At 37.6% G+C, this 25,642-nt stretch overlaps 1 protein-coding gene across 1 annotated transcript in view; it reads right to left on the bottom strand.

Annotated features, from left to right (window-relative positions):
- LOC117233943 overlaps nt 1-25,642 on the bottom strand; it is a 135,599-nt gene that overhangs the window by 32,623 nt on the left and 77,334 nt on the right. Inside the window, exons 2-4 of the mRNA XM_033494683.1 lie at nt 9,192-9,397; nt 3,200-3,335; nt 2,218-2,351 (exon numbers count right to left, since the gene is read on the bottom strand). Of these exons, the coding sequence (XP_033350574.1) occupies nt 2,218-2,351; nt 3,200-3,335; nt 9,192-9,397 (476 nt within the window). The remainder of the gene's footprint in view (nt 1-2,217; nt 2,352-3,199; nt 3,336-9,191; nt 9,398-25,642) is intronic.

Below are 25,642 nucleotides of genomic sequence, written 5' to 3'. Positions count from 1 at the left end.
TTACATTTATAGTGGCTGTTTCGTAATAAATAAGAGCAATCTGAGATTTCGTCGAGACAAATTATTTCCCGTTTAAAAGATTGGCTACTTTCGCCCCGTTTGATCACTTCTCGAACCGATATCTCCACCAAATTGGATTTCAGGTATCAAATTCCGGCTTCGAATCTTCTTCCACGACATTCTTTAAGATTTGTGCTGGGAAAATTCTTAGAAAGACAAATGACGTCGATTAAAGTCCTGGATGGGGTTATTCGAGGAGCATATAAGAGTGTAACAGGGAAAACGGCATTCATTAGTTTGTCGTCAGACCTTCCATTGGTTATCGCGTCGGTGTGCCTTCATCTGATTTATGCTCGTCTTTTTGACTCTCTAAGTGAATACTCTACCACGTTGAAACTCATTCAACTTGTTGTGTCTTCGAAATGAAATCATCTAACTCTTTAGTCCATTCGATCCCAAAATTTATCGTTTTCGGTCGATCGACGAGTTCGATTTATCGTAAATTATCTATTATAAAGGGTATATTTTCATTCTATTATTACAAACATTCGCAGAGTGAACGATTAATCTTAAGTAAATTTACTCTTCAGACCCTTTACTCTCAAGTGCTCGAAACACCGTCGGTTGCAGGGGAAACTCCATCATTGTAGAATGGTCCATCAATTTTGAAGTATCACTACTCTTCCCTCTAGCCCTCGAATCATTCTACAATTCCTCTATCATCGAGCATTCGACACAATACACAACCGCCATATTCCAAGAACCTGTCATCTTCATCCACGCGAATTCTCAACGTTATCTCATCGCTTCTTCGCCTCTCTACCCTGGAGTCTTTCGAAAAATCGGGCGAGGCATATTTCATCGTGTCCTCCTTAACATTGGATTTCTCTGCGACGAGATTCACCGCAAAATCAAGGATTCTCCGAGCGTTTCTCGGGAGTATCTCGCGAAATTGATCTATTTTCAAGGAATATCCAAAGAAAAAGATCGATCGCACGATGAAACGGACAGGATCGATCGTTATTCTGTTTTTCGACGAAATAATTGCCGTTTGCTGGATACGAGCCGTTGAACCGTGGCTCGATCATTTATGTTCACTCTTGTTTACACGCGCCGCGTACACGGCCAAATAATTCGTTCGCGTGCTGGGAAATTAATTACGAATTATAAGCGGAACATCAAATTGCTCTAATTAATTAATCCGTCACAATGGGCCCGAATATGTGTTTGCTTGTGTCGGCCGCTCTTCGCCGGCCTAATATCCGGCAACATTAATAATTCACTCGAAATAATCGCGCCCCGCTATTATTGTACCCCCTTGACATATCACGGGTCACCGCAAAAACCAATGGCTATTTTTGTCTCGCCCCACCCACGGTCATCGTTTTTGTTCTGGTTACCTTGGCGAGGTACGTTTTTGATTAATTCCTGGCCTGGAGAAAATTTGTGTGCACGCGTGTTTTTAGTACGAAATAGGTACGAGGTAATAACGAAGCGCCACCAAATGGATTGGCATTTTCTTTTTTTCTTTTTTTTAAGGAACAGAATACGTGGAATAGAATTGCGGATAGAATGTTTAGAATGTTCAGGGTAATTGTGGAATATTTCTGTATTTAAATTCGTGATACGCTAGTTAATAACGAAACACGATCAGACGAATTAGTTGTTACTTATTTGACATATCCTCGTGTTTAAAATGTTTAAGATGACTTCTGGAATATTTTTTTCTTTGCAATATCCGAGATAGTTGCACGATACTCTTATATTTATTATTAGGATATATACACGACACTCGATGAGATATTTTTAGATCGAAAAATCTATCGACTAATACAATTCATATATTTCTCCCGGAAGAAACGTCTTCCGAATACAAAATCTTCTTCACTCCGCACCCTCAATCTCCTCAAGCACTTCCTTAAATTCATTCACCTTCCTTCACATCCCTCGAATCACCCTTCTTCGCCTTTCTCTCTGAAATTATTCCTACAGCGAGAAACACCTCGTGTCAACGAGCTTACCTGAACGGCGAACGGGGTGAAAAGGTAAATGGAACGTAACGGAACGAGGGGTTAGAGGTTGGCGAGATGGAAGTCGAAGCGAGGGTGTTCCTTGTGGAACTTTAATCATCCAGTAAGGTCACGTAGCTACGGCTCGAGGACATACATATATAGCGGCTTGGAATAAGGCGTGAGAGAACTCCGACGATATACTTACGATATCCTTGTTCAGCTTCCACGTAATGGCGGAGGCGGGCCTCGAGTTGCCTGTGGTGCAGTTCGCCCGCAGCAGCTCACCCACTGCGATCCTTTCTTTCTCGATACCGATCGTCGGGTCCGTTTTCGGCGCGTCTAAGGCATAATAATTACGTTGTTTAGCACACGCGACTGCTAACTCGACGCCTGGCGTAAAGCCAGCTCTACACGTCGAGGCGTCGATGCGAAGAGTGAGCTGGAAGGGGTTGCGAGTGTTTTGACAGATCTTTCTTGGTTGTAAATATATATATATATTATTTTTGGAGTCGGATAGAGTATTTATTGTTGTTATATATATTATATATAATTTATGTTATATATATATTTCATTATATTCCATTTTTAAAAAGTCAAACAAAATTTGATTTAATTAATTTGTAATGTTCAGTTTCTTGTTTCGATAGACTTGATCAACTTGCAATAGAAATTTACGTATTCGTGATACATTTAATCAATCTGACTTTTCAAATCTCGATAGAGTTGACTCGAGTTCAAAATTTATGTTTCGTGATCCTCCGACGCACAGTCGATAGATACTAACAACAATTCGTACAAATTACAGAATCTAACAATAATCCAGTTTAAAACTATTCCATTACTCATAACTTCTTCACGTTTCTCAATTGCAAACCGTTCAATCCTTCGATACAATGGAACCAGTTTCTCAGCCCGTGGATAATTAAAGCGGCATCAATGTTCGAATTTCTATTCTGGAAAAGAAACGAGGAGAAAGAGAGTTCTTCCGGTAGTAGTTGAGGGCCGAGTCGCGTTCCTGTTGGAAGTCTTCCGCGAGCCGTCGAATCCAACATGAAAATGGGTGTCACGTAGGGGCGCACGTGCGCCGCATTACGGGATGGCGCTCGCGCGATTCAGCAACCAGAAGGATTTGTCTACTCGGTGAAACTTTTTAATTCTGAACCGAGTCCAGGCCGACCACTACTCACCTACTACTTCCATTCTGGCCCTGTTGATCAACGTGTGGTACGAAGGGCTTCCAGCAGACACCTCGCACTTGTACAACCCCGTCAGGTTCCTCGACACGTTAACTAATGTTACGTCGTTCGAGTTCGATTTGGAAACCTGTAAAATAAATCCAGATCGAACATCGTTGATAACGAATATTAGAATCAGTGCTGTTATCATAGATAAACGATTAGGATCGTTCTTAGAGTCTGTCCTTGAAGCTGGACAATTGTCTATCAGCCAGAGAATATGAAATTGATTTTCCTCGTCTTTTGCGCAGACGGTATCGTTTAAAATTGTTTAACTAAATAGAAACTTGTCATTCTAACTTTCCTAACAATATCATTATACAAAACTACGTTCAGAAAAATTTCCTAAATTTCTTCTGAAACTCGCCAAGACCGAAAACGTCGATCGAAGTTTTATTTCGACTCGCGGTTTCCGTCTACCGTGTGTTAAACTCGCGGGACCGGAAACCATCGATGCTTTGGTGAACGATGCTTCCATTCGGAAGGAAGAGGTCGAGGAGACGAGCTGCTTCGCTTGAAACCACGAGGATACTTTTACAGGCGATCGAGCCGCTCGAAATCTGATAGCGTCGAAGGAACTACCAGGAACTTTCTCTGCACCTCCTTCTTCTTCTTTTCGTTTCGGGTGATATCGTTCCGCCAGGAAGTTGACTCGACTCTCGGTTACAGGATTGATGCCCGACTAAAATGTATTCTTCTATCGGCTCGCCGGAAAATGCTCCACTCGCTTCCACGGATTCGATTAATTTCTTTCGAACGTTCGTATCTCTCGCGAACTATCTGCCATTCTATTTAACTTTTCGAAAATCAGTTTCCTGCAAGAAAAATGGACTGCCGCTGCTTGATGGAGCAGCCTACGAATTTGAAGATCGTCGATACAGCTTACAGTTCGTTTACAGCCATTCGTAATTCTTCGGACAGTTGTTACGATAAATTGATATTTCTGTGATCGAACAACGAAACAACAGACTGTGTTCCTTTCCATTGACAGGATAAATAGTACTTAATTACAGGAAATACAATAGAAGAAATGAATTGCATAGATGGAAAAATAATAATAACAAGACGATATCATGGTGATTACTTTCTGCATTTGTTTACGGAGAAAAAAAAGAATATACGTAGTACCATCTATCCACCGTAGTTTCCCAACAGATTACTCCCTGACAATCATTCCACGTTACAAAAATAAAACAAGAGACTCTTTTAAATTTCAGGGCACCCACCTACGGATTTCCAACATTGATAACAATCTCTCAGCAACTTCATAAACGAACCTTATTCACTCTGTCTCTTTTGTATAAATTTCGAACGGAAACGCGTATAATTTCCCGAATCTCTTTTCTCCTATCTTCTCCGCTCGCTTCGCTCGTTTTACTTTCCAGCTCGCCCCCCCCCCCCCTCCCCCCAGAATTACTTTGTATTCCACGCGACTATCGACCTTCCATCTAACCCTCTCCCCGCGTCTAAATCTCGATCGGACTATATTCTACCCCCTCGACCGACCCCTCGTCGTTGCAATCATTTATATGCATCGCGATGGTTCCCTCTGCCTGCTTTACAAACTACACCGGATATGGAAACAAGCTCTTTTCACCATTTCCTCCGCTTCTGATGGAATCGGCGGACCGACGAAAGAAACGTCCGCAGATCGTAGAAAGACGTTTCATCGATGGATTCTCGTTGTTCTTTCGAAATATCGAAAGATCGATATTCTTGTATTTTCGTCAGAAGACGAGAGTCATTTGATACGAGACGAATCAAGACAGTTCTGATCAAATAATCTTCGAATATTCGGATTTCCTTTTCATACAATTATTTTAAATATTAGACGAGCTATGGTTATTTTTATTTCATGGTATAGCCCATCACGAGGAACCGATAGCTTTCCACGAAGATTTACGAACGACTGAAGTCTCGTGTCGTCGATACGCCACCTTGTTTTTCGAACCATTCTCTACCTCGTACAGGCTATTCATACGCGTGCTGCTTCTATGAATCCTTGTCGCTAGCCGATCTTTTACCATTTGTTTGCTGTATTGGAGGAATAAATCAGGTTTCGTAGGAAGACAGTGTTATCGCGGTGGTTTGTCGTTTCGAGGAAGAACAGGCTGTTGGTTCTGATAATCCCGCTGCAGATAATCGATAGTGGTTGTAGATAAAACGATCTAAATAGTAATATTGGTAATACTAATCCATTAGAGACCGATATTTTGTTAAGCTTTCGCGGTTCTTCGTTTCGCTACATTTTACTGTCACGTTATTAAAATTCTGTTCTTTTTACATTGTATATGAAGAGAATTCTATGGATTTCCTTGATATTAGGTTGTTCGAAAAGTTTCTTTCGTTTCATAAGGTGATAATAGATGAACAACAATTTTTGTTTTATATTATTTTATTGAATTAAGTATGATCCATTTCGTTCTATTTCTATTATTATGTTCGTGCATAATTCAATAAACTAATATAAAACAAAAAACATTGTGCGTCTATTATTTCCTTATAAAACGAAGGAAACTTTTCGGACAACCTAATTATTTTGAGAAAGAAACGATTGATAAAAGCTGAATTGAAACGATAATTAGGACGAATACGAAGTCTTTGTATCTTAACAAATGTCGATACCAGTCGTATCTTCTTGGAACTAATGCACCGTCTCGGCCTTTTTAGCTATCGACGACTCTACAAAACGGCGTTGTCAGCGGAACAGCACCTCGGAAACGAGTGTGGAAATTTTATTAAAGATACCTATCGGCCAGCTGTATGCATCGCGCGAATGAAAAATTTGTTTTCCAATGTCTCGCTACCGAGTCGAAGTGGAATCGAATCGATTGCCTTGGTTTCGAAACTCTTCTATCTTGTCGGCATCCATTTGCCATCGTTCGCAAATAGCAGCCAACCTATCGATTCAACTAAAAAGTAGTTTACAGACTCTCTTTGCTTTCCTTGAGAAAAACTTCAGACCTAAATAAATTACCAAGGCTTTTTAAGATGGTTTGTTTAATATTTACAATTCATTTTAGTTTCACGTGACTAATTGGTTACTTTGCGGCTCGAATTGTATATTGGGTAGAACTTCCTTAGATTAGAATTACATATTAAATATAGCTTTTACAGAAGATTAGAATCGCGCATTAGATAGAATTTCTTACGGTTAGAATTAGGTGTTAGATAGAATTTTATCTGAAAGCTGTCATTTTCGCATGATCTCGAGGGCAAATAGAGCCGAAACGTGTCGCGTTTGCCTCTTTATTGCCTCGAAAATGTTTCGAACGAATTTCGATTGACGATACTATGTTTGGGTAACGTGGTGCTGGCTGGGTACAGCGTGAAAATGGAATCTAAACGCGCCGCTTTAACGTACTCGTATCCTTTTCGTGTTTACTTTGTATATCGTTTCTATCCATTTTGTGTTTTTTAAATCGCCGTTGCTAATATCAGTTTGTAAAGTATAAAACGTTAAGCGACGACGTACAACGTACAACTATGAGAAATGGAAATGAGAACAAAATACAATGGAGAGAAAACACGGGAGAAACAGAGATACTCGAAATGATATACAATGAAATATTTAGAAAATTATTCGATACAAATTATCCATCCTGCATTCGTGCGTTTTTAATATAAAATTTCGTATTAGAATACGGATCGAATATTTAGCATCGCAACTTTCACAGGCGTAAGAACGCTGTTTAAGCGCTCTACTGTTTTTCGATCTAACGAAAAGCGGCGGGATCACAAAGTTCTAAAAGTGCTGGCAATCCTTTGTAAGATAAAATGAACAAGCCTGACTAGTTTACTCTGGCGAGGATGGTGACATCAGGTGGATCCGATAAAAGTGGCGCGCGTCACATCGACGTGAAACTTTTTGCCAACCCCTGGGGGAGCGCGTAAGTGCGAAACCGAACCGTAGACCGGACGAAAGAAATCGATAGGGCTGATTTATAGCGCGAGCTACGACCGCGACACGACCCTTTGGAATCCCCATTCAAGTGGATTTCATCCCAGGTCGGCCGACTTTCTTGTTTTACTCGCCTCCAACTCCACGCCCCGACGTCCTTTTTTTCATCACAGTAATTTCCTTTCCACTCGCGCCTCCATTTAAATATTTCTCACGAATCGAGAGATTGTCGGAGAAAGGTCAGTTCTGATTGATTTTGATCCTGTGGTTGATCGAAATAGCGAGACAGTGAGGAAGCTTCTATCGCGAAATAGTTGAGAATACGAGCTTGAACTTCGCGAGGCAAATGATCGAATTTCAAATTTGGAACTGAATTTGATTTCTAATATTCCTTTCCCTTAAATGAATTTAAACAGCCTATCTTGAGATATAATTATGCTTCAAATATAATCTTCGAATATTTCCTGTGAAAAGAAAAAGAAAAAAATAGACAAGTTACGAACACTCTCGACAACACACTCTTGACAAACACAACCCTTATACCATTCGAAACCTCTAAAAACTCGCATATCCCTCGAACACTTGCTCGTTACACGGCAACTCTCGGGAGGGTTGCAAAATTTCCGCAGAAAACGCAGTTAGAAAGTTTGAAAAGCGCGACGATATCGCGGGAAGCAGGCGGTACAGTCGATGAGGGGAAAAACAGGATGCTTCACTCGAAGGCGGAAAAATCGGGCCGCTATTCGGTCTTATCTTCACTTGCTTTCGAAATACAGCCGGCAGACTGATAAATGGACGTCGCTAGTACGTGCTTGTATCGGCTTGCAAAAGAAGTTCGCAGCTTTTGCCGCTGTTTCCTCTTCGAACACGTCAACCTGCAGCGAAAATGCATCAGCTGAACGAAACGATCATCATGGAATTTTTTCTTCCAAAAGGAAAAACGGAATATTTTTCTGCCATATACTGCTGTTGATATAAATGCAAAGCAACAAGAAAAATTGGTGATTCTCCTAAAATTCTGATATATTTGGGACGAATTCTTGGCGAGAAATCATTTGCAATCTTGAAATCACCAGATTTGTTTGCCGAAGAGACTATCCTTCTCACTTTTTCTTTTCTCTTTTAAAGATTAGCCAAAGTTGCTTTCTCGTGGATTATTATCATCAAATGTTTTACAATAAATTAGGTACGTGGATATTTAAAAGTTGAATCATCGATAGGATACTATTTCCTCAGACGGGTCTGTAGGTAAAGTAACGCGAAATCTAACCAAAGGGATAGCACGAACTTCATGAGATTTTTCGTCATAAAGTTTTATCGAAGTGCTCGTTAAGAGTTTAATTGCGCGCATTAGTTGACGGATTCAGGCGCTACAAGCCGCGTTTTTGGCTTACGCCTCCGGAAAGACACTGTTCCCAATTAATTAACAACGTTTCGTATCGACGGAAAAACTATGTCCACCCTCTTGCACAAACATAACGCCCATATATCTGCGCTAGCTTTCATCTCTGGCTCTCTGTTTCATACAAGTCGACAGGATTTAAATAGCCTACCGAGACATCTGTTAGTTGCTGGAATAATTTCATTCTTATTGCTGAAGAGATTTCGGATTTGTGGATTATTTACATATTACTACATGGACAACATTTTTCTAAATAAAATGCTGATTTCATCAGACACGCCTGCACTGTAGCAATTGAAGAAACAAAAATACCAAGCTTGTCGTTTTTGCATAACGTACATATGTTTCTTTCCCGATGAATTTCGTTTTATCCCTTCAACTGCTACGATACGGTGTTTTCAAACATTAAAACACTTGTAAATCTGGGTTTCACGTATCGATATTTGTATTTACGTCATTTGTGGAAAAATAAAGAAAAGAACCTGTATACTTGAATACATTTTTTCAACTGAGCTCCCCGTACGTTACAAATAGATTATGGATGTTTATACATTTGTAGAAAGTTTAAAACCAAAATACATAGAACGTAATAATCTAATCTAAAAGTTAGTTAAATTAGAAGACGAGAAAAGAACACTCACATTCACGTGCATTCCATCGATGTTAAAGGTTTTGCACGGAGGATCTCCTTCTGGCAGGTACCGATAGAACTCCGTATCCTCAAAGTACCATTGCAAGGAGTACAATGTCAATCCTTCTAGATCGTAATGACAGGATAGTGTCACTGTGTCGCCCGATCGCACCACCGCTGGCACGTTGATTGTCAGATCTTTCAGTCCTGTTGCACCTATAATCAAGTAATGCGACACAATTTTGTAAAAAAATGCGACTGCATCGCGTAACGGTGATTTCTATAAAGTTTAGGGAGAACATTGATAACAGAAACAGTAGCTGTGAAATACAATCCTATTTTATTCGAATCGCTGAACGTATACACGTAGATATATACGTTTTTTTTTAAATACCAATACATCATTTTGAGGATCGACCATTTTTATCGAAAAAGAAAAAAAATTTCATTTCGATCAGGAGAGCAAAAAATGTAAAAAAATACTCGACTAACACGTATATATCGTAACGTATACTTACAAATTTGTATATCGCGTAACGGGTATCGGTTTCGTAGATTAATACTGGCCGCAGGGTTGTGTTACCAGTTAGAATGGCAAAACGGATAACCTTCGTATATAGCGTATTTTTCCATCCGCTGTGACGCGTTCGTTTTGTCGTTTTAATTGGCGATACGAGGTGAAATGCTTGAGAGTTCTGGATAAAAACCGTCGAATGACAAAAACCCGTCGTTCTACGGACGTTTTTGTAATTAGCTGCCCGAAGTGTAACCATAGTACGGTATAAAGCGCCACTTTATGACGCGTGTTTTATCGTAAAATATTGTAACTATCCACGACCATGTTATGTTCGTATTGAACAAAGAACTTGTAATTTCGAGAAATGATTACACGTTGCCGGAATGTATTACATAAACGTCAAAATTTGACACTTCAATTTACAACTTTTATAATGTCAAAGGGAGCAAAAGGCATTGTAAACTGGTACATTGTTCTCCGCGAGCCTCGGCGCTTTCATCCAGCCAGTTATTTATCGTTCTAATTAGTTATTCCACCCGGTAAGAATGTAGAACGTACGACAATTAAGTCCCGTTTCTAGCGCTAATCTAATCGCGCAAGCAAAGTCCATTTAGTCCGCCAAGTATCTCTTTAAACGGATAAGCAACCCTCCGGCATTACGCGTAGCTTGGAAAACGTCTAATCTCAACACTCCACGGTTTCTACTCCCAGCTCTATCCATCCGTCGCACTCTGTTCCGATTTAACGTGGTCCTAACCTAACACCTTGTTGGGTAGATGATACATTTACACTGTACATGTGAATGTTTGTGTAAGCGTTAGGGGGCGTCCAGGCTTAGTGGAGACAAAAGACTGTTGCCAGATGTTAGAAGAATCTAGAAGAGTCGGTTGAGAACTAGTGTGCGTGCAAGAAGGTTGTCGAGGTCTTCAGAGTGTAAAATATATATATAGCTGTTGTGTATAAAATAAAATAAACGATTTGTATTTCCGAATCCTTTCTTTACCTTAACATGGTAGCAGAGCGTGGTTACTAGTTTTACAAGCTATTTAGTGCGTGGTTTTTAGTCTTGCGAGTTAGTTCGAGTAAGTTTAGTTAAAAATACTTCGAGCACGTAGGAACGCTTGAGTAAAGAATAGAAAACCAATTAAAACGGAAAGATCGGAAATTATAATACCGAGATTTGATGGCGAGGATTACGGTATGTGGAAGAAAAGAATAACGAACGATGTTTCTGAGGTATAAAGAATGTGATATTGTTATAACTCGAGTGAAGACCGAAACAGACAATCCAGACTGGGACAAAAAGGATCTGGAGGCGATAAATATAATTTATAGTGCAATATCAAATACAATACAATTGGAATGTATTAGTGAGGAAAAAACTGCGTATGAAATAATGAGAAAGTTTGACGAAATGTACATAAGAGACAGCACTACAGATCGTGTGCAGAAGGAGATTGGAGAGGATAAGTCTCGATAAATACAGTGATTCAGAGTCATTTTTTAGTGATTTTGAAAAATTAGTAAACGAATTAAAAAGTGCCGGCGCACAAGTGAGTGAGAGAGAAAAGCTAAAGTACATGCTAAATGCGTTACCTGAAGAGTATAGCTACATAGCGGATATAATAGACGCAGTGAAAGAAGAGAATCAAGCGGTAGCGTACGTGAGGAATAAGATAGAAATAGCGGAAAGGAAAGATAAATCAAATCGAGGAGAAAGGATGCTTCAAATGTGGAAAAGTGGGACATTTTGCAAAAGAGTGTCAAAATGGCGTCCAAGCGGGAAGCAGTAACAGTTATTGGCGTGGGTCAACACGTGGTAGCAGTAGAGGAAGAGGAAACAAAAGCTATACGAGCATGAGACGTGGAAACTTCCATCGTCAAACAGCAACCGACACGAGTGAGTATGGCAACTCAGGAGCAGGAACTTGGATGGCAACAGCGCACGCAGCACACAGCAGCAGGATGAAAGAGATAAGTAATAATAAGATTATGTGGCTATTAGATAGCGGTTGTACCGATCACATAATTAACGATATAGATTATTTCGACAAATCTATCGACCTTAAAGAACCGGTAAATATATATTTGGGCGATAATAGATCGATAAAGGCAACAAAAGTAGGAAATGCTTAAGCTATTTCGAAGCATTTGGAAAGCGAAATAAAATAAATATGAGTAAAGCTTTTTATGTGAAGAAATGTCCGCAAACTTAATTAGCTTAGGCAAGTTAACGGATAATAATAATATGGTTATTTCAAAAGGAAATATTGCGAAAATAATAGATAAAAACAATAAACTTTCAGCTATAGCGGTCAAAGACAACGAAACATATAAAATGAAAAGTATATTGAAAGGGAAGGAGCACTTACTAAACAGTGCCGAATGTAGTGGTATGAATAAAAAAGAAAGAGAAAGAGATAGGGAACGTGAAAGAGATAGAGACCGTGACAGAGAAAGAGAAAGAGATAGGGACCGTGACCGTGACAGGGATAGAGAAAGAGAAAGAGATAGAGATCGTGAGAGAGATAGGGCAGATTATGTCACACATCTAAAACAACATATTGAAGCAGGGAAAAAATGGGACCAGATGGATTACAACCAGACAATAAAGCCAAACTTGATTTGGATTCGGACGAAGATGAGGAAGAAGAATAATATTCAGATGGAAATGATGATTACGAGCCACCAGCATATATTGTAAAAAAAGCTTCCAAAACCACTTAAGCCATCAGAAAGCGAAGAGGAACGAGGAAGATCAGAAAAGGAAAACAGCAGTGAGATTCACACAAATTATTCTAGAGACATTCCTTGTACATTTGAGGAGGCGATTTATTGTGAAAATAGTGAAGATGGTAAGAATGAAGAAAATTATAAGAAGAGGAAAAGGAATAGAAAATTGGAGAAGGGTAATGACAAAGATAGAAGCAGGAAAGGTGAAGTATCTGCGAGGAGCAAGGGCGAAAAATGTAACAAAAGTAGAACAAAGCGAGGAAAAGAAAGAGATAAAAAAAAATATAGGACATTGCAAATAAAAGAGAAAAGAGAGCGATGTTGCAAAGAATATGATATGTAGAATGAATGAGTAGAGTTTGTAAATTATCAAGAACGATTTATGAGTTAAAAGAAAGTCCGAGGGATTGGTATGAGTGTTTTGATAGGTATGTAACGAGATTGGGTTTTAAGAAGAATAATGTAGAATTGTGCTTATATACTCATGGAGAGCGAGAAAATGTTGTTTATTTGCTAATATATGTAGATGATTTGTTAATCTGTAGTAAGAATAAAAAAAAAGGTTATTAACAGATAAATTTAAAATGAAGGATTTAGGTGAAGTAAAAGAATATCTTGGAATAAATATAGAGTATGATTATAGCAAAAATGAAATGAGACTAAGCCAAACAAAATACATTGAATCATTAGCAAACAAATATAAATTACAAGACAGCAAATTGTGTTGTACACCTATGGAGACAAATTTAAAGGTTGAAAAAAGCTGAGATAAATAGAAAGGACATTGGATACAGGAATTTAATTGATGCATTGCTGTATATTAGTACAAATACTAGACCAGGTATAAGCTATAGTATAAATTATCTAAGTAGATTTCAAGATTGTTGTAGCGAGACACATTTTAAATATGCTTTGCGAATATTGAAATATTTGTATCGGACTAGAGATTTAGGTTACAGTATAAAAGGAATGAAAAGTGTGAAACGATAGATTGTTATGTGGACGCTGATTGGGCAGGAGATCATTTAGATAGGAAATCTACTTCTGCATATGTAATTAGACTGTATGGAAATGTAATCAGTTGGAAGTCAAAAAAACAAAGGTGTGTGACAAAAGCCTCGACGTATGCAGAGTATGTAGCTTAGTGGAGACAAAAGACTGTTGCCAGATGTTAGAAGAATCGGTTGAGAACTAGCATGCGTGCGAGAAGGTTGTCGAGGTCTTCAGAGTGTTAGATAAATGTATAGCTGTTGTGTGTAAAATAAAGTAAACGATTTGTATTTCCGAATCCTTTCTTTACCTTAACACCCCTTTATATCTTGTCCTTTGTTTTACATTTACAAAAATTTATCTGACGGAAAAAATTAATATTTATAACTTAACGCTTTCAAAGGAAATATAATATCCTTTCGTTTCGTTGTTTAGACGTATTGATATCCGAACAAAATTTACATTTTTTTTTATTATTATTTAATTTGTACTTTACAATTTGTCCAGCTGGACATTTGGTAAATTTTTCCAGCTTAATTGCTAAATAACGTGTGGATGGCTACCCCCAGCGGGGTAACATCTTCGAGTTTGACTGTTTTATTTCTTTAGTGAAGTCAGTGGGGTGTTTTCTTTTTAATCTTCTCTTTATGAGAGTTTTGCCCGCTTCAGTAGCCAGCTGGTTTGGATGTGTTGCCGTTCTTTCCTTGTATTTTTCTGCGTACCTGCCGATTTCTTCTTTGACTTTTGCTTTCTCTTTGAGTATTTTTAAGTCTTTGCGTAACTTACATTTAACACTGAATTTCATGTTTTTGGAGGACTGCTTCGTTCAATGATAATTTCTTTCATTTCGATATCCGGATGAGACTTTATTTTTAGGACTTGGAATTGGCTATAATTGACGGCTTGTGCGGTGTACCGTCAGTTGCTCTTCCTTATCGTACAATCGGAGGAACGTTTATTTCCAAAAAGAAGCTATCACGAAAAAAAATTATTTTCCAATCGTAAACGCCTTCCACCGAACAACTATAAATTCCATTCCATCGATACTCTAGAAGCACGCGAACTCAATCCGAAGGTAAAGATATTCCTAAATATACCATTTCTGTTCGCTGTTCCTCGAAGAAACATTTTAAAGCTGGCATTCGTTTCCTGAAAACCTATATCTCGGAATTTCCATGCACTCTCGTATGGTTTTATCGAGAGACTGCGTTCTTGTTTGCCCTGCCATTTGTCTACTACGGCATTATTCGGTTTCCGATTCAAGGGAATGTCGACTGGTGTAGACGTATCGTATCCTCCTATTCGTTTGTTTCCTTTCTAATTTCATCATTCTCCTTCGGTGCAGAGAGGCGCATCGTGAAAGAAAGTTTGAAAAAAAAAAAAAAAAGAAAAAATACACGCTGCTTTGTTCTCTATGTAGATGAACCGAGAGAAAAGAAATTGATTTTTTTCTAGTATGAATCCAGACTAGTCGCAGATGTTCCATTTCGTGTAGTCTGTTTTCCTTTGTATCGAATTCGTGAAATAGAATCTGACCGTAGAATACGAATCTACGGTGAGTTTTCAACTCAGAAAGCTTTCTCCCTGGTCACGCTTCAAAAGCGAAACTATCATTATCAAACTATCACTGCAGACGCGTCCACTCTCGACGTTTTAATTATTGTTTTATCCGTGTGCTTGTACATAAAATTGCCTTCTTCGTGGACGAGAATAGAAGTTTCAGATTGAATCGTGCACTGAACGCGCTAGGTAAGTAGCGTAGATTGTATGTACATTTAAAGTGGTTGGAAATAAGGACAAAGATTTGTAAAGAAAGATGGAATGGCAGAGAATAAAATATATTTTGAAATTTGTTTTATACATTTTTTTGCATCCGTGTTTATAAAAGAATTCGCCTGCTTCTTTAGAATAGTTGTAGACTTTGAATTAATTGACTACAAAAAAATTTCGATTTTTTCCTTTTTTTTGTATGTTTCCAAAACCTTGTCGAATATTTTCTCAGCGAAGGATATGAAGCGAAATTTCAAACAAAAAACGAAACGTTTTTCTATTATTTCAAGCAGCGAATCTTCTTTGCACGAATAAATAAACAGGAAGTGCTCCATCCGGAGTGGAAATAAAAATTGATCGTTTTCGAGAGTATTTTTCGAGGCAGAAATCGGTAGCTGGTAGTTGAAAATCTCCGGGAATCGACCCGCCCGGGGAAAAAGAGAGCAGTCGCCTTTAAATTTCGCAGAGTGGCGGAGCTTTCGCGAGCAGCTTTTAATTCCCGGATAATTCGACGTTCACGTGGTCGTCGAAAAATCGTCGGCCCCGATATTCCCATCGGCTTTCTGGCCATTGTGCCGGGTTAAAAAGACCCTTCGTCGCCCGTTAAATATCGATTTTAAAGGGAAACGAGCGCGACACCCCCGTGAGAGACCTCGTGTGTGTTTTTACGCCCGCTGTTTCTATGAATTCAGTTAAACGCACACAGATGGATAACCTAGTCCTTCGTTTCGATACAGACTTATTCAGCTATGAACGTTCCCACGGGGAGCCCGTTTCTACATTTCTCCATCCAGCCAGTGGGATATGAGCCGAACGATATTGCCAATTCTACGTGCCACGACGGAACAATAACTCCACTCTGAAGAATTATCATCTCCCTCGTGTCTCCTTAATCCTTTCTTCTGTAGCGTAGCGTGAAGGATCTTGGAATATTTGCGCATATTCTTCCGTCTTTTTACCTTGTCAGGGTAACTAATATCGTATTGTTTGTTAGTATACAGTTGGTATGTAGTATGAAAGAAAAATTCAGGAGAGTCGAAAAAACTTAGAAATGCGTTTTCATAATTTTTCCACGTCGACTAGACAGCACAGTCTTTTCTCCTCCTGGTATATGTTTTAAATTCAGACAACTTTCGCAGTTCCCCGTCAAGAGTTTGACCGATGTCCGTGTTTGTGCCGAGTTTAATTAGCGCGAATGTGTCTCAGTTGCGATAAGACAAATTTTGGTTGCTTTTTAACGATGTAATACGACGTCTGGAACACGTCTCGCGCATTTGATTTGTATCTATCAGCGATCCAAATTGACATATCTAAGAAGCTATGACGGATCACATGTTGACAGCCGTACTAACAATCGAAGTATTTCAAGCATTCGATCGATTCACATTCACGTATAGCGTGCAAATTAGTCCGCCAGTTTCAGTATGCTAACTGGAATTCGGTTAGCTTGTGGTGAAAATCGAACGCGCTTGCTTTTCACGTATTTGCACGAGATAATTAGTGATTGGAGGCAGAGGATGGACACATTCCTGATGCATTGACGATAAATTGGAAAATATTATTCATCGCTTTCTGAATGAATAAGATAATGTACTATTATTAATTACTAACGTTAAAATCGCATGCTTTGTTCAATTGTTTAATTTCACAGTAATAAATATAACCTTAATTTAAAAAAATCAATTATTTCATTAGTTGCTACGATACATATTATACATTGATTTAACAATGTAGCATCGGTTTAGCAAGTGATGTATGTTTTTTACATGAAAGTTATCTACACGACTCGTTGCTAAAATGGTTATTTTAAAGTAGAAGCTAAAATCAATCATTTGACACATTGTCTATTATGACGGATACCTACGCTGTATCGATTCAATTATCTAAATAATTTCTTTTCGCAACATTTCTACATTTTAACCTTTGCTTGTCTCTCTTGCTAACTAACTTTCTAAAAACACGTATCAATTTATTTGCCCCAAGATCGCGTTAAAATAAATCCCAGGGCGCAAACGTCTCGAATTTGCTTAATTATGGTCGAGATATCGATATTATTCGAAACGGAACAGCAAAAATACAGTCAGCAAAAACTTACGAGGCGTTTTTATCAGCTCTAATTGGTAGCTCGGGAAAAGAAAACCGTATGATTACACTCAGTGAACATTTTGATTTTTGGTCGATTAACATGCAGTCACAGAATTCTCGTAAAAAAGTTTCGTCTTTTTCGTTCTATTATTGAATATTTTTCGCTCTCCCTCTCTCTCTCTCTCTCTCTCTCTCTCTCATGAATAACCACCGATATGCATCTGTATTCCGTAAAGAGAATTCGTTAATCACTTAAATTGATAAACATCAATGGTACAGTCGACGAAGCGTGGCCCCCAAACTTTTTTTTATTATTCTATTCAACCGAAAAGCGGGATATCAAATCAAACATACCTATTATACTTTCAGGAGAACGATTACAAAAATAATTTTTCTACATAACTTGTGATTTTTTATGATATTGATCGAACAGTTGGAAAAATTAATTAGTAGTAAACAATAATACCGGGTTGATGGATATAAAATGTTTTTTCAGGTAAATCTTATCTTTTATGATGACTAACCAGTTTCATTGTTCCATATTTATGAGAATTTAAAACTTTATACAATAAATTCAAAATTCTGAGAATATAATTATGATCATTTGTTTCAAAATAATTTATGCATTGAAAAATTGTCTACGAGCAATAAATGTCTTTAATAATTCAATATAAATGTATAGTTCATAATTCCAATCAACTTTTATGGCACTTTTCCTACATTTCAACTGATTAAAGAACAATGTGAATATTCTGATTATCCATGATAGCCAATAATGAGATTTTGATATTTTTATTGTAAATTTTCTGAATATTAAATACACGCAACCTATAATAAAATTTAATTAAGTTTAATGGGGAGCATCGCAGGTATATTAAATTCAAAGTTTGTAGAAACATTATTTTGTAGTCATAAAAATACAAAAATTTAATCAATATATTCAATTTAAATCCCAAACAGGAGAGAAACAAAATTAGTATGAAAACCACCATTAAAAAAATTTGGGCGCATCTGGTAGTAAATCGTAAGTAATGTCAATTTGCACAATCGCAATAATCGTTAATAGTATCGGTCCAGAGGATAATTATAACAATCTCTGATCGCATAACAGATTCCGTGCACGTGAAAAAGTAATCGCGACTCGCGTATGCTGGGATTGCTTCAATTTCATGTTGCCTACTAAGTGAAATATAGGATAGACCGGCGAAATAGCCTTGTTTGAGCTGGCCTCGGCCTAATTACGCGGATAATTATCGGCGCTGATTGGTAGGCGGCTCGTCGGTACGACCCGCTAATGAATATGGATAAATAGTAAGTGGACCAATATTGGTTTTCGCCAAAACCGCCGCATAGTGTAATATAGTCGATTTATGGGGATTGAAAGTCATCTAAATTCTAGTAAAAAAAAGTACAGTCTATCACGAATGTTCCGTGTAGTGCAGCTCATAATTATTCGATAGATATATCTTTTACGCTATTGTTCGCTTCTACTATATAAACTAACAAGTATAAAAACTTCAGTTTTCATAAAAACGTACTATACTACACTATAGAGACTAATTAGTAAATTAAATTTCATATAAATACATTTATCGGTTTCTTTGCTATATATATGTACATATTCGATATTTTCGATCTCATATATGTATAGAGTATATGTACAGTTTGTTTGAAAAATAGCAGGATTTATATTTGTCTAAAATGCGTAAATTCATTATAATATATTCAAATTCGCAATCGTATCTCGCGCGCTTGTGTTGCCGTGCGGAAAAGCGTTCGGATTTCTTCGGATACTTTCGTGCTCTCGAGTTCTTCGATGGTGATCTAAGTGTAAACGTGCAGTTTATTGTGTTTCAGTGTAAAATTAATAAAAGTAGTAATAACATCTATATAAAAGTAATATGCTGTAAGAGTGCATCGCCCGTATTTATCACGAAAACGCCTACGATATCCCGAGAATCCTTATCACATCAAAATCCTGACAACAAATTTCTTCTGTCATTTTAAGGTTATGTTTCCGTTTTATATGCATGAAACACATAAGCGTTCAAATGTATCCGGTTATTTTCTTATGTTTAACAAAATGTACTTTAATTACTACATTACTAGTAAATCAAACTGTAATGATTACATTTTTAGCTATCATTATATAGTATCGGTAAATAATTATAAACTCAACAATATTTTTACATTTTTCATTATGTTGACTGAAAACCTTAAGTATCCATTTATCTATTTCCATATTGTAGTGTGAAACAGAGTTGACGTATATAGAAGCTGAAATTTTGTTCTTGGGAAATCTAACAAAATTTTAATTGTTTCTTAACTATGTACGTTTACTAATGCAGTTATTAAATACATTTGGATTGAATGAAGTATGAACAAGCAAGTATTGGCGTGGAGATGAATTCGTTGTCAGAGACTTAATTATCAACACTCTCAGGTTATGTATGATAGAAAACTGAAAATGATCAGGTATATGTACATGATACCAACTTGTATGAAATTATGAGAAAATATTTCATAGCAATTTATATCAAATACATATGTGAAGTTGAACAATAGATATAGGTACTGTATTAAAATTATTTGTAGGTAGTACAGTGAATGTGTTAACATAAGTACTATGGCAACATAATTCTGTTTAATGACTGTTTTAAAATTTGCTGTCACCGTAAACACTGATGACTTCAAAAGTATCAAAGGTTCTTTGTCGTTCTACTAGCCATCTTCTCATCTTCTATACAACATAACTTCCATCATACCATATGTATAAAAAGGTACTGTATTCCCTGTAATTCATATTAATAACTTTACTAATAATAACTACTATTCTGTATGTCCTCTATATTCAAAAGCAGAAGAAAACATTCAAAGTTTTAGGAAAATGTCTATAATTCATTTTTCCTTATTTTATGAATAACATAGGAAACACAAAAGGCAATCATTCGTGTCTAAGCAAAACTCCGAATAGGGTTGTAGTTTCAGAGTTGCGGGTTTCATTAACATTACAACACGCTAGGGAAGGTTCTATTATGTAGTTCGAAGGTTGGTGCAATTTTTTGAAGTCGTGAGTAAACCTAGATGCATCCTAATTAACGTAATTTAGAAATTTCCCTTCTGCTGCAACTACTTCGCATATATATAACAGTCCAATTAACGCGGGTTCAGGATTCACGGAGCTTCGGTGCAAGTTACACACAATTAGTTGTCCAAATTTGGGTGTCATATTTGCGAAGATTCATCTGCTATACTATACTCGCTATTTCTTGCCCAGTATGCCTCCTCTTGCTCCTGCAGAGTCTAATTCAACCAATTTCAACGCTTGTGCAAGTTCACACAGGTAGAATAATGTAGACGCGCATGCTTCTCTATTTTCACGAAACTAATTTTGTTGCACGGTTTCCTCGATGAATTATGTTATTGTAACGAACAATCGCGCTTTTCATCTTTTATATGTTCCATCGTACAATGCTGCTTGTAACTCTTTTCGAGTCAATGCACTATGAAAATATCAGTACCGTATCTAATCGTGAGAATATGTCGATTTAGAAAATTAGTTAGCCAACACAACAATTTTCACCATTCTCCTGTAAAATATTTTTGTTATAGCATTTACGATTTAATGTATATGATTCCAGATACGAGCGTCTGCTGAACTCCCTTGCTTTAATTTAATTATTAATACTGCATATATAATTGACGTTAATTTATGACATCAGAATACTTAATTAATATATAACAAATTGTCATTTGAAACACGTATAGCATGATTAACAGTTTACGATCGTATGAGATTTGGGATTGAAATCGCCATGGAAAGAAAAGCGAAGATTTGGAAGATTAGAGTTCGAAGAGTTTGCTAATGCACTGATGAATGTGCGTAACTAATAGAGCTATTATGTCGATAAATCTATAATTAACGTCGTTGAAGCATACGGCAGTGTTTTGCACAAAGTGTTCTTAAGCTAAAGTTTAATAGGATTTTAGACTTTGTACTGCAATATGTTATGCGAAAGCGTTGGAGAGGAAAATATTTGGTTATTATATAAATTAATTTTCGGATATTTGGTACTTGGTTCTAATATCGTCTTTACATCGAAAAAATTTGAAATTCTAGAATCAATGATTACTGATTATCTAAAAAAAAAGTGCGTTTAAAATAATTGACATTTTATTCCTAATACCTTTGCTCTTTTAGTAGCAACTGTCTTTTGACAATATTTTAATACAACTATTTAACAAACACATATTGCATTTTATGTTATTCTTTGTTCCATTAGGTCAAAATATGCCATTTATTGTAGAAATTTACAAAAATGTCTGAACAATTTATTATCTTTGCAAACTTGTCACTTCTATGAACATGTTCGGATTTTTCCAGACTTTACTGCTGTAATCGCGGTGATTACGTCTCATAATTAGACTGGGGATTTTTACGCATTTGTGGAAAATTTAAATGTTAAAATAAACGAGAAATATTTAAGGTAAGGTACTTGTGATGTTTAAAAGGCGCAACAAATCTTAGCTTGGGCTTCATTTCTCGCTATATAGGTCACCGATGTTGTGTTAATAAAGTTTCAAAATGTTTTGCATAACGCACTCAATATATGCATAAATGCTAACCAAATGCGATATATCATAAATATATGCATAAAAGTTTCCCGTGATAAATATTCAAATTCTACCGTGAGTCGCCATAATCAACTGACATTACTACTCGAACGAAAATTTGATCGTTACTCGTGAACAATCGCGTTTCTGAATCTATGCGTGCTAGAGTGAGAAGGATGAATGATTGAACGGATTGGTGACGTGATCTTGATTGAACCGACCGGCGATGCCCGCGGCTGCGTTAAAAATTCGCACGAGATCGATCCGATTTCCGACTTCTACGTGAACAGTGGAAAAATGATAACGTCGACTAGAATCTCAGCCTCGTTTTTGTTTGGACGTTTTGGATAATAAACAGTGGAACAGAAAAGAACGGTTTGAAAATTTTTATTAGAGTCTATTTGATAAGAAATCATTTTGATAATACATTGATGTAGATTTAGTTATTTCCGGCCCTCGGAATTTTTTAACGTTTTATGAAAATACTATGATTTGGATACAAAGAGTAAGTAAGTCCTCTCATTTTACGCTCTCATTTATTCCATTTCGACGAGAGAAAATAACAATTCTGCAACACGTACCGGAACCAGTTTCCTGGAATTTCCACCTCTTCGTTTAAAATAATCTCGCCCTTTACACATCGCAAACTTCGCAGCCCAATCGTCACGACAACCCCCATCGCGTTTCTCCGGTTTCCACGCCAGCCGCTGTAATCGTCCAGAATCCTCATAGCGGCGCGATATACGCGTATATGTATGGCGCGCAGAGCCGTGTTAGCGGCAATCGTGCCGACGATAACGACGCTGGATGTAAACTGCGAAGTTACCAGGTTAGAACCAATCGTGTAACCAGAGCTGTATCTCGCGTAACGCGCCTTAAGGAGCTCCCCGATTGGCGTTCGAGCAGAAATTTGTAGCGCGAGTTAAACCTCGAACCTTCGGTTGAAGGAATGGAATTTTCGTGCACAACTATCGTAGGTGCCGTACATTAGCCGATAAACTTCCTGTTTAAGCCAAATTCGCGACTTCCCAAACCCGATTCAATCCCTGGAACGTCATTCCACTCCTCGATTGCGAGGATTTTGTCTATACCTTCGTCTTATTCTACTTAAATTACAGGCGAATCATTGAACTGGGAATGTTAACCATTTGGTAATTGTCGATGCAACTTGATATCGTTTGTTGAAGTATCGTTTGTAGTTTTTGCTTCAGTGTACAAATAGAAAGCTGTGAATCCGTTTCTGCGCTCTACTTCTCAGTGGATGTTAGGAAACACGTATTTTCCACTATCATAGTAAGTTCCACTTTGACATCGTAAATTGTTACAATATGTCGGATAATATAAAAGTTGAAGTTATGTTCGAAAAGTGACCATCTTTGATATTTCTCTATCTATAATATAGTAACAATCGAAAAAAACATTTACAGTAAAGAATGTCATCAAAGATTTCTGGAATACGTAGAAAGATATTGAGAAAAGGCGAATATTTTCAATCGAATCGAAAGAAGAGAAAGGAATTGATGAAACTCCCGGCTTGTCGAGTTTTTTTTCGCGCCAATGATTGGAAAATTTCATTTAATCTAAAAAGTATTCGATTGTTCTGGCTGGCGTAGCAGGAGGAACTTCCCGTGGAAATTGTTCGCCTTTAACAAGAAGATTCTCTGCAGCATCATCGAGAAGGAATTCGGTATCCGTTCGTTTCCTCTGGCCCAGGTCGAGAGTATCCCGGAGGGCGAGAAAAGTTTCCTACCCCCTATAAAAAATTATTCTTTGTTCCCCACCGATAGAGGTTCGAGCGAGAGGTTTTTCTTTGACAACTTATCTCCAGGCTGTCGAACGGAATGCCGTGAAATTCATTAAACTCTTACGTCGTCCCACCTACCAAAGGGGATCGAGGCCTTCTTTGTCGAAAAACCGGACTTATTATCTCCGGAAAGCTCATCTGAAAGTCATTCGGTGCCTTTGTGAAGATCGACGCCCTTTGCCGGGTGTCGATATTAAATCGACGCGGCCAATTTACCCTCGTAACGAGACCTAACGAAATTTTCGTTGTTTGTCGGTTTATCGTGGCTTTCGTTTGCTTTGCATTCTTGGGAGTCATCCGTGCGCCTCGCTTAACGCGTAATATAATATTAACGAACGAGAAAGATTCCAACGAACTTGATACTTTTTTTTATATACTGTCTATATCTATAATCAGTTAGTTTCCGTGGTACATATATCTAACGCATCTTTTGCATTTTATTTATGTATTTTTTAAAAACATATTTGGCCAAATATGGATTAGATTAATTAGCTTGTGTTAGGGCTGCTAATATAATTACTAGACTATGAATGTTTAGCGATACTAATGAAAAACTACGTGCTTTTTTATACATGTATTACAAAGGTATAATATTGTACGATATTTAAAACAAATATAACTATGTATTTCAATGTTTACAAAAGGAAATGTTAGAATAACTTATCAACGTTCTCACGGTTAACGATAGGAATTTTTAAATCGAAAAATGAATTGATATGAATGTGAAAACATCGCCAGTCGCGACTCCGATACTCGAGCGATAAAACGTTTCGATATAGACTCCACCGTCTATTCTAAACGTTCATCGTTTGCTCAATCTCTTTTATCTCGATTATTCTCGAAAATCGTGTATGCGTTCAAACTCGCTTTTACGGAAACCTATATTTTTCCTCTCTGAAAAAAAAAAATTGTATATCTTTTATTTCACGCTTTTTATCCACTTTTTCACGGAGAATCGCCTCTTTTCTTGTCCCGTTATATATCGCGTTGTATATTTCCTCGCTTGGCCGTTATTCCTTTATCGGACCGCGTAAAAATGTCATAAAACCGTGCGTGCATAAAGCCGCATCTCCAATGACTCGAGACCGATCTTAATCCTATAACATCGACGACGTGTTATTCCACGATTTTCTCTGTGTTCGGTTTCTGTTTCTTGTGCGTTCGATCTCTCGCGATCATCTTATTCGTTCTAAGCACAAACGATAGAAAATAATCGCTGTTTTACGACGTCTTTCCAAAGATACGTTTCTTTATTCCATCGCGATGTCGCTATTGCGTTACCATTGCAGCGACTATTGTTTCTTCAGTCACTTAAAACGCCATTATCTTTGATCGTTCTGTGCTGATTTATTCCATCGAGAAGAATAAAACAGAAACAAAAAACATGAGTACCTACGATACGATTTACCTTCTATTTTTATATTTTTATTTGTACATGTTTTATCGTCAGGAGAGGATTTTCACGAGAAAATGTGGAAATCTTATTCTAATTTCTAATTCAGAGATATTTCCACCTTGATATATCGAATGGAATGGCCTATATCTCGTCCCAGTCTAACAAATTTTTATCGGTCAAAGCGTTCCGGAGATCGCCGAGTTTTTCCACGACACTGCCATTAAGTCTTTCCTTTGCCGCCTCTTTCTCTCGTCCCGGCGCTGGATTGTCGCGGTATCTTACGCCGCATCTATCATTTCTTATCGCCAACGTCCACATTTCCTAAGATACGGTGAAAATAATCGCGATGTTGGCGATATTTTTAGGATGATGCATCCTCTTTCTCGCGAGGACGCGCCGCGCCTACACTATTTTCCAGAATTTTGAGCGTGACACCTAAACCCTCGTTCACATCACGACCAAGTTTCCCATCTTCCTAACTTGTGCAACGAAAAACCTAGAAAAGTTCTACGTCCTATAATTAAACTACGTCAGAAACTCTTGCAAATTTAA

This window comes from Bombus vosnesenskii, unplaced genomic scaffold (genome assembly GCF_011952255.1).
Source record: "Bombus vosnesenskii isolate JDL3184/JDL3185 unplaced genomic scaffold, Bvos_JDL3184-5_v1.1 scf7180000013301, whole genome shotgun sequence".
NCBI lineage: Eukaryota > Metazoa > Arthropoda > Insecta > Hymenoptera > Apidae > Bombus > Bombus vosnesenskii.
The sequence above is the reverse complement of the archived record's forward strand: the minus strand, read 5'-3'. Positions and strand labels throughout refer to the sequence as shown.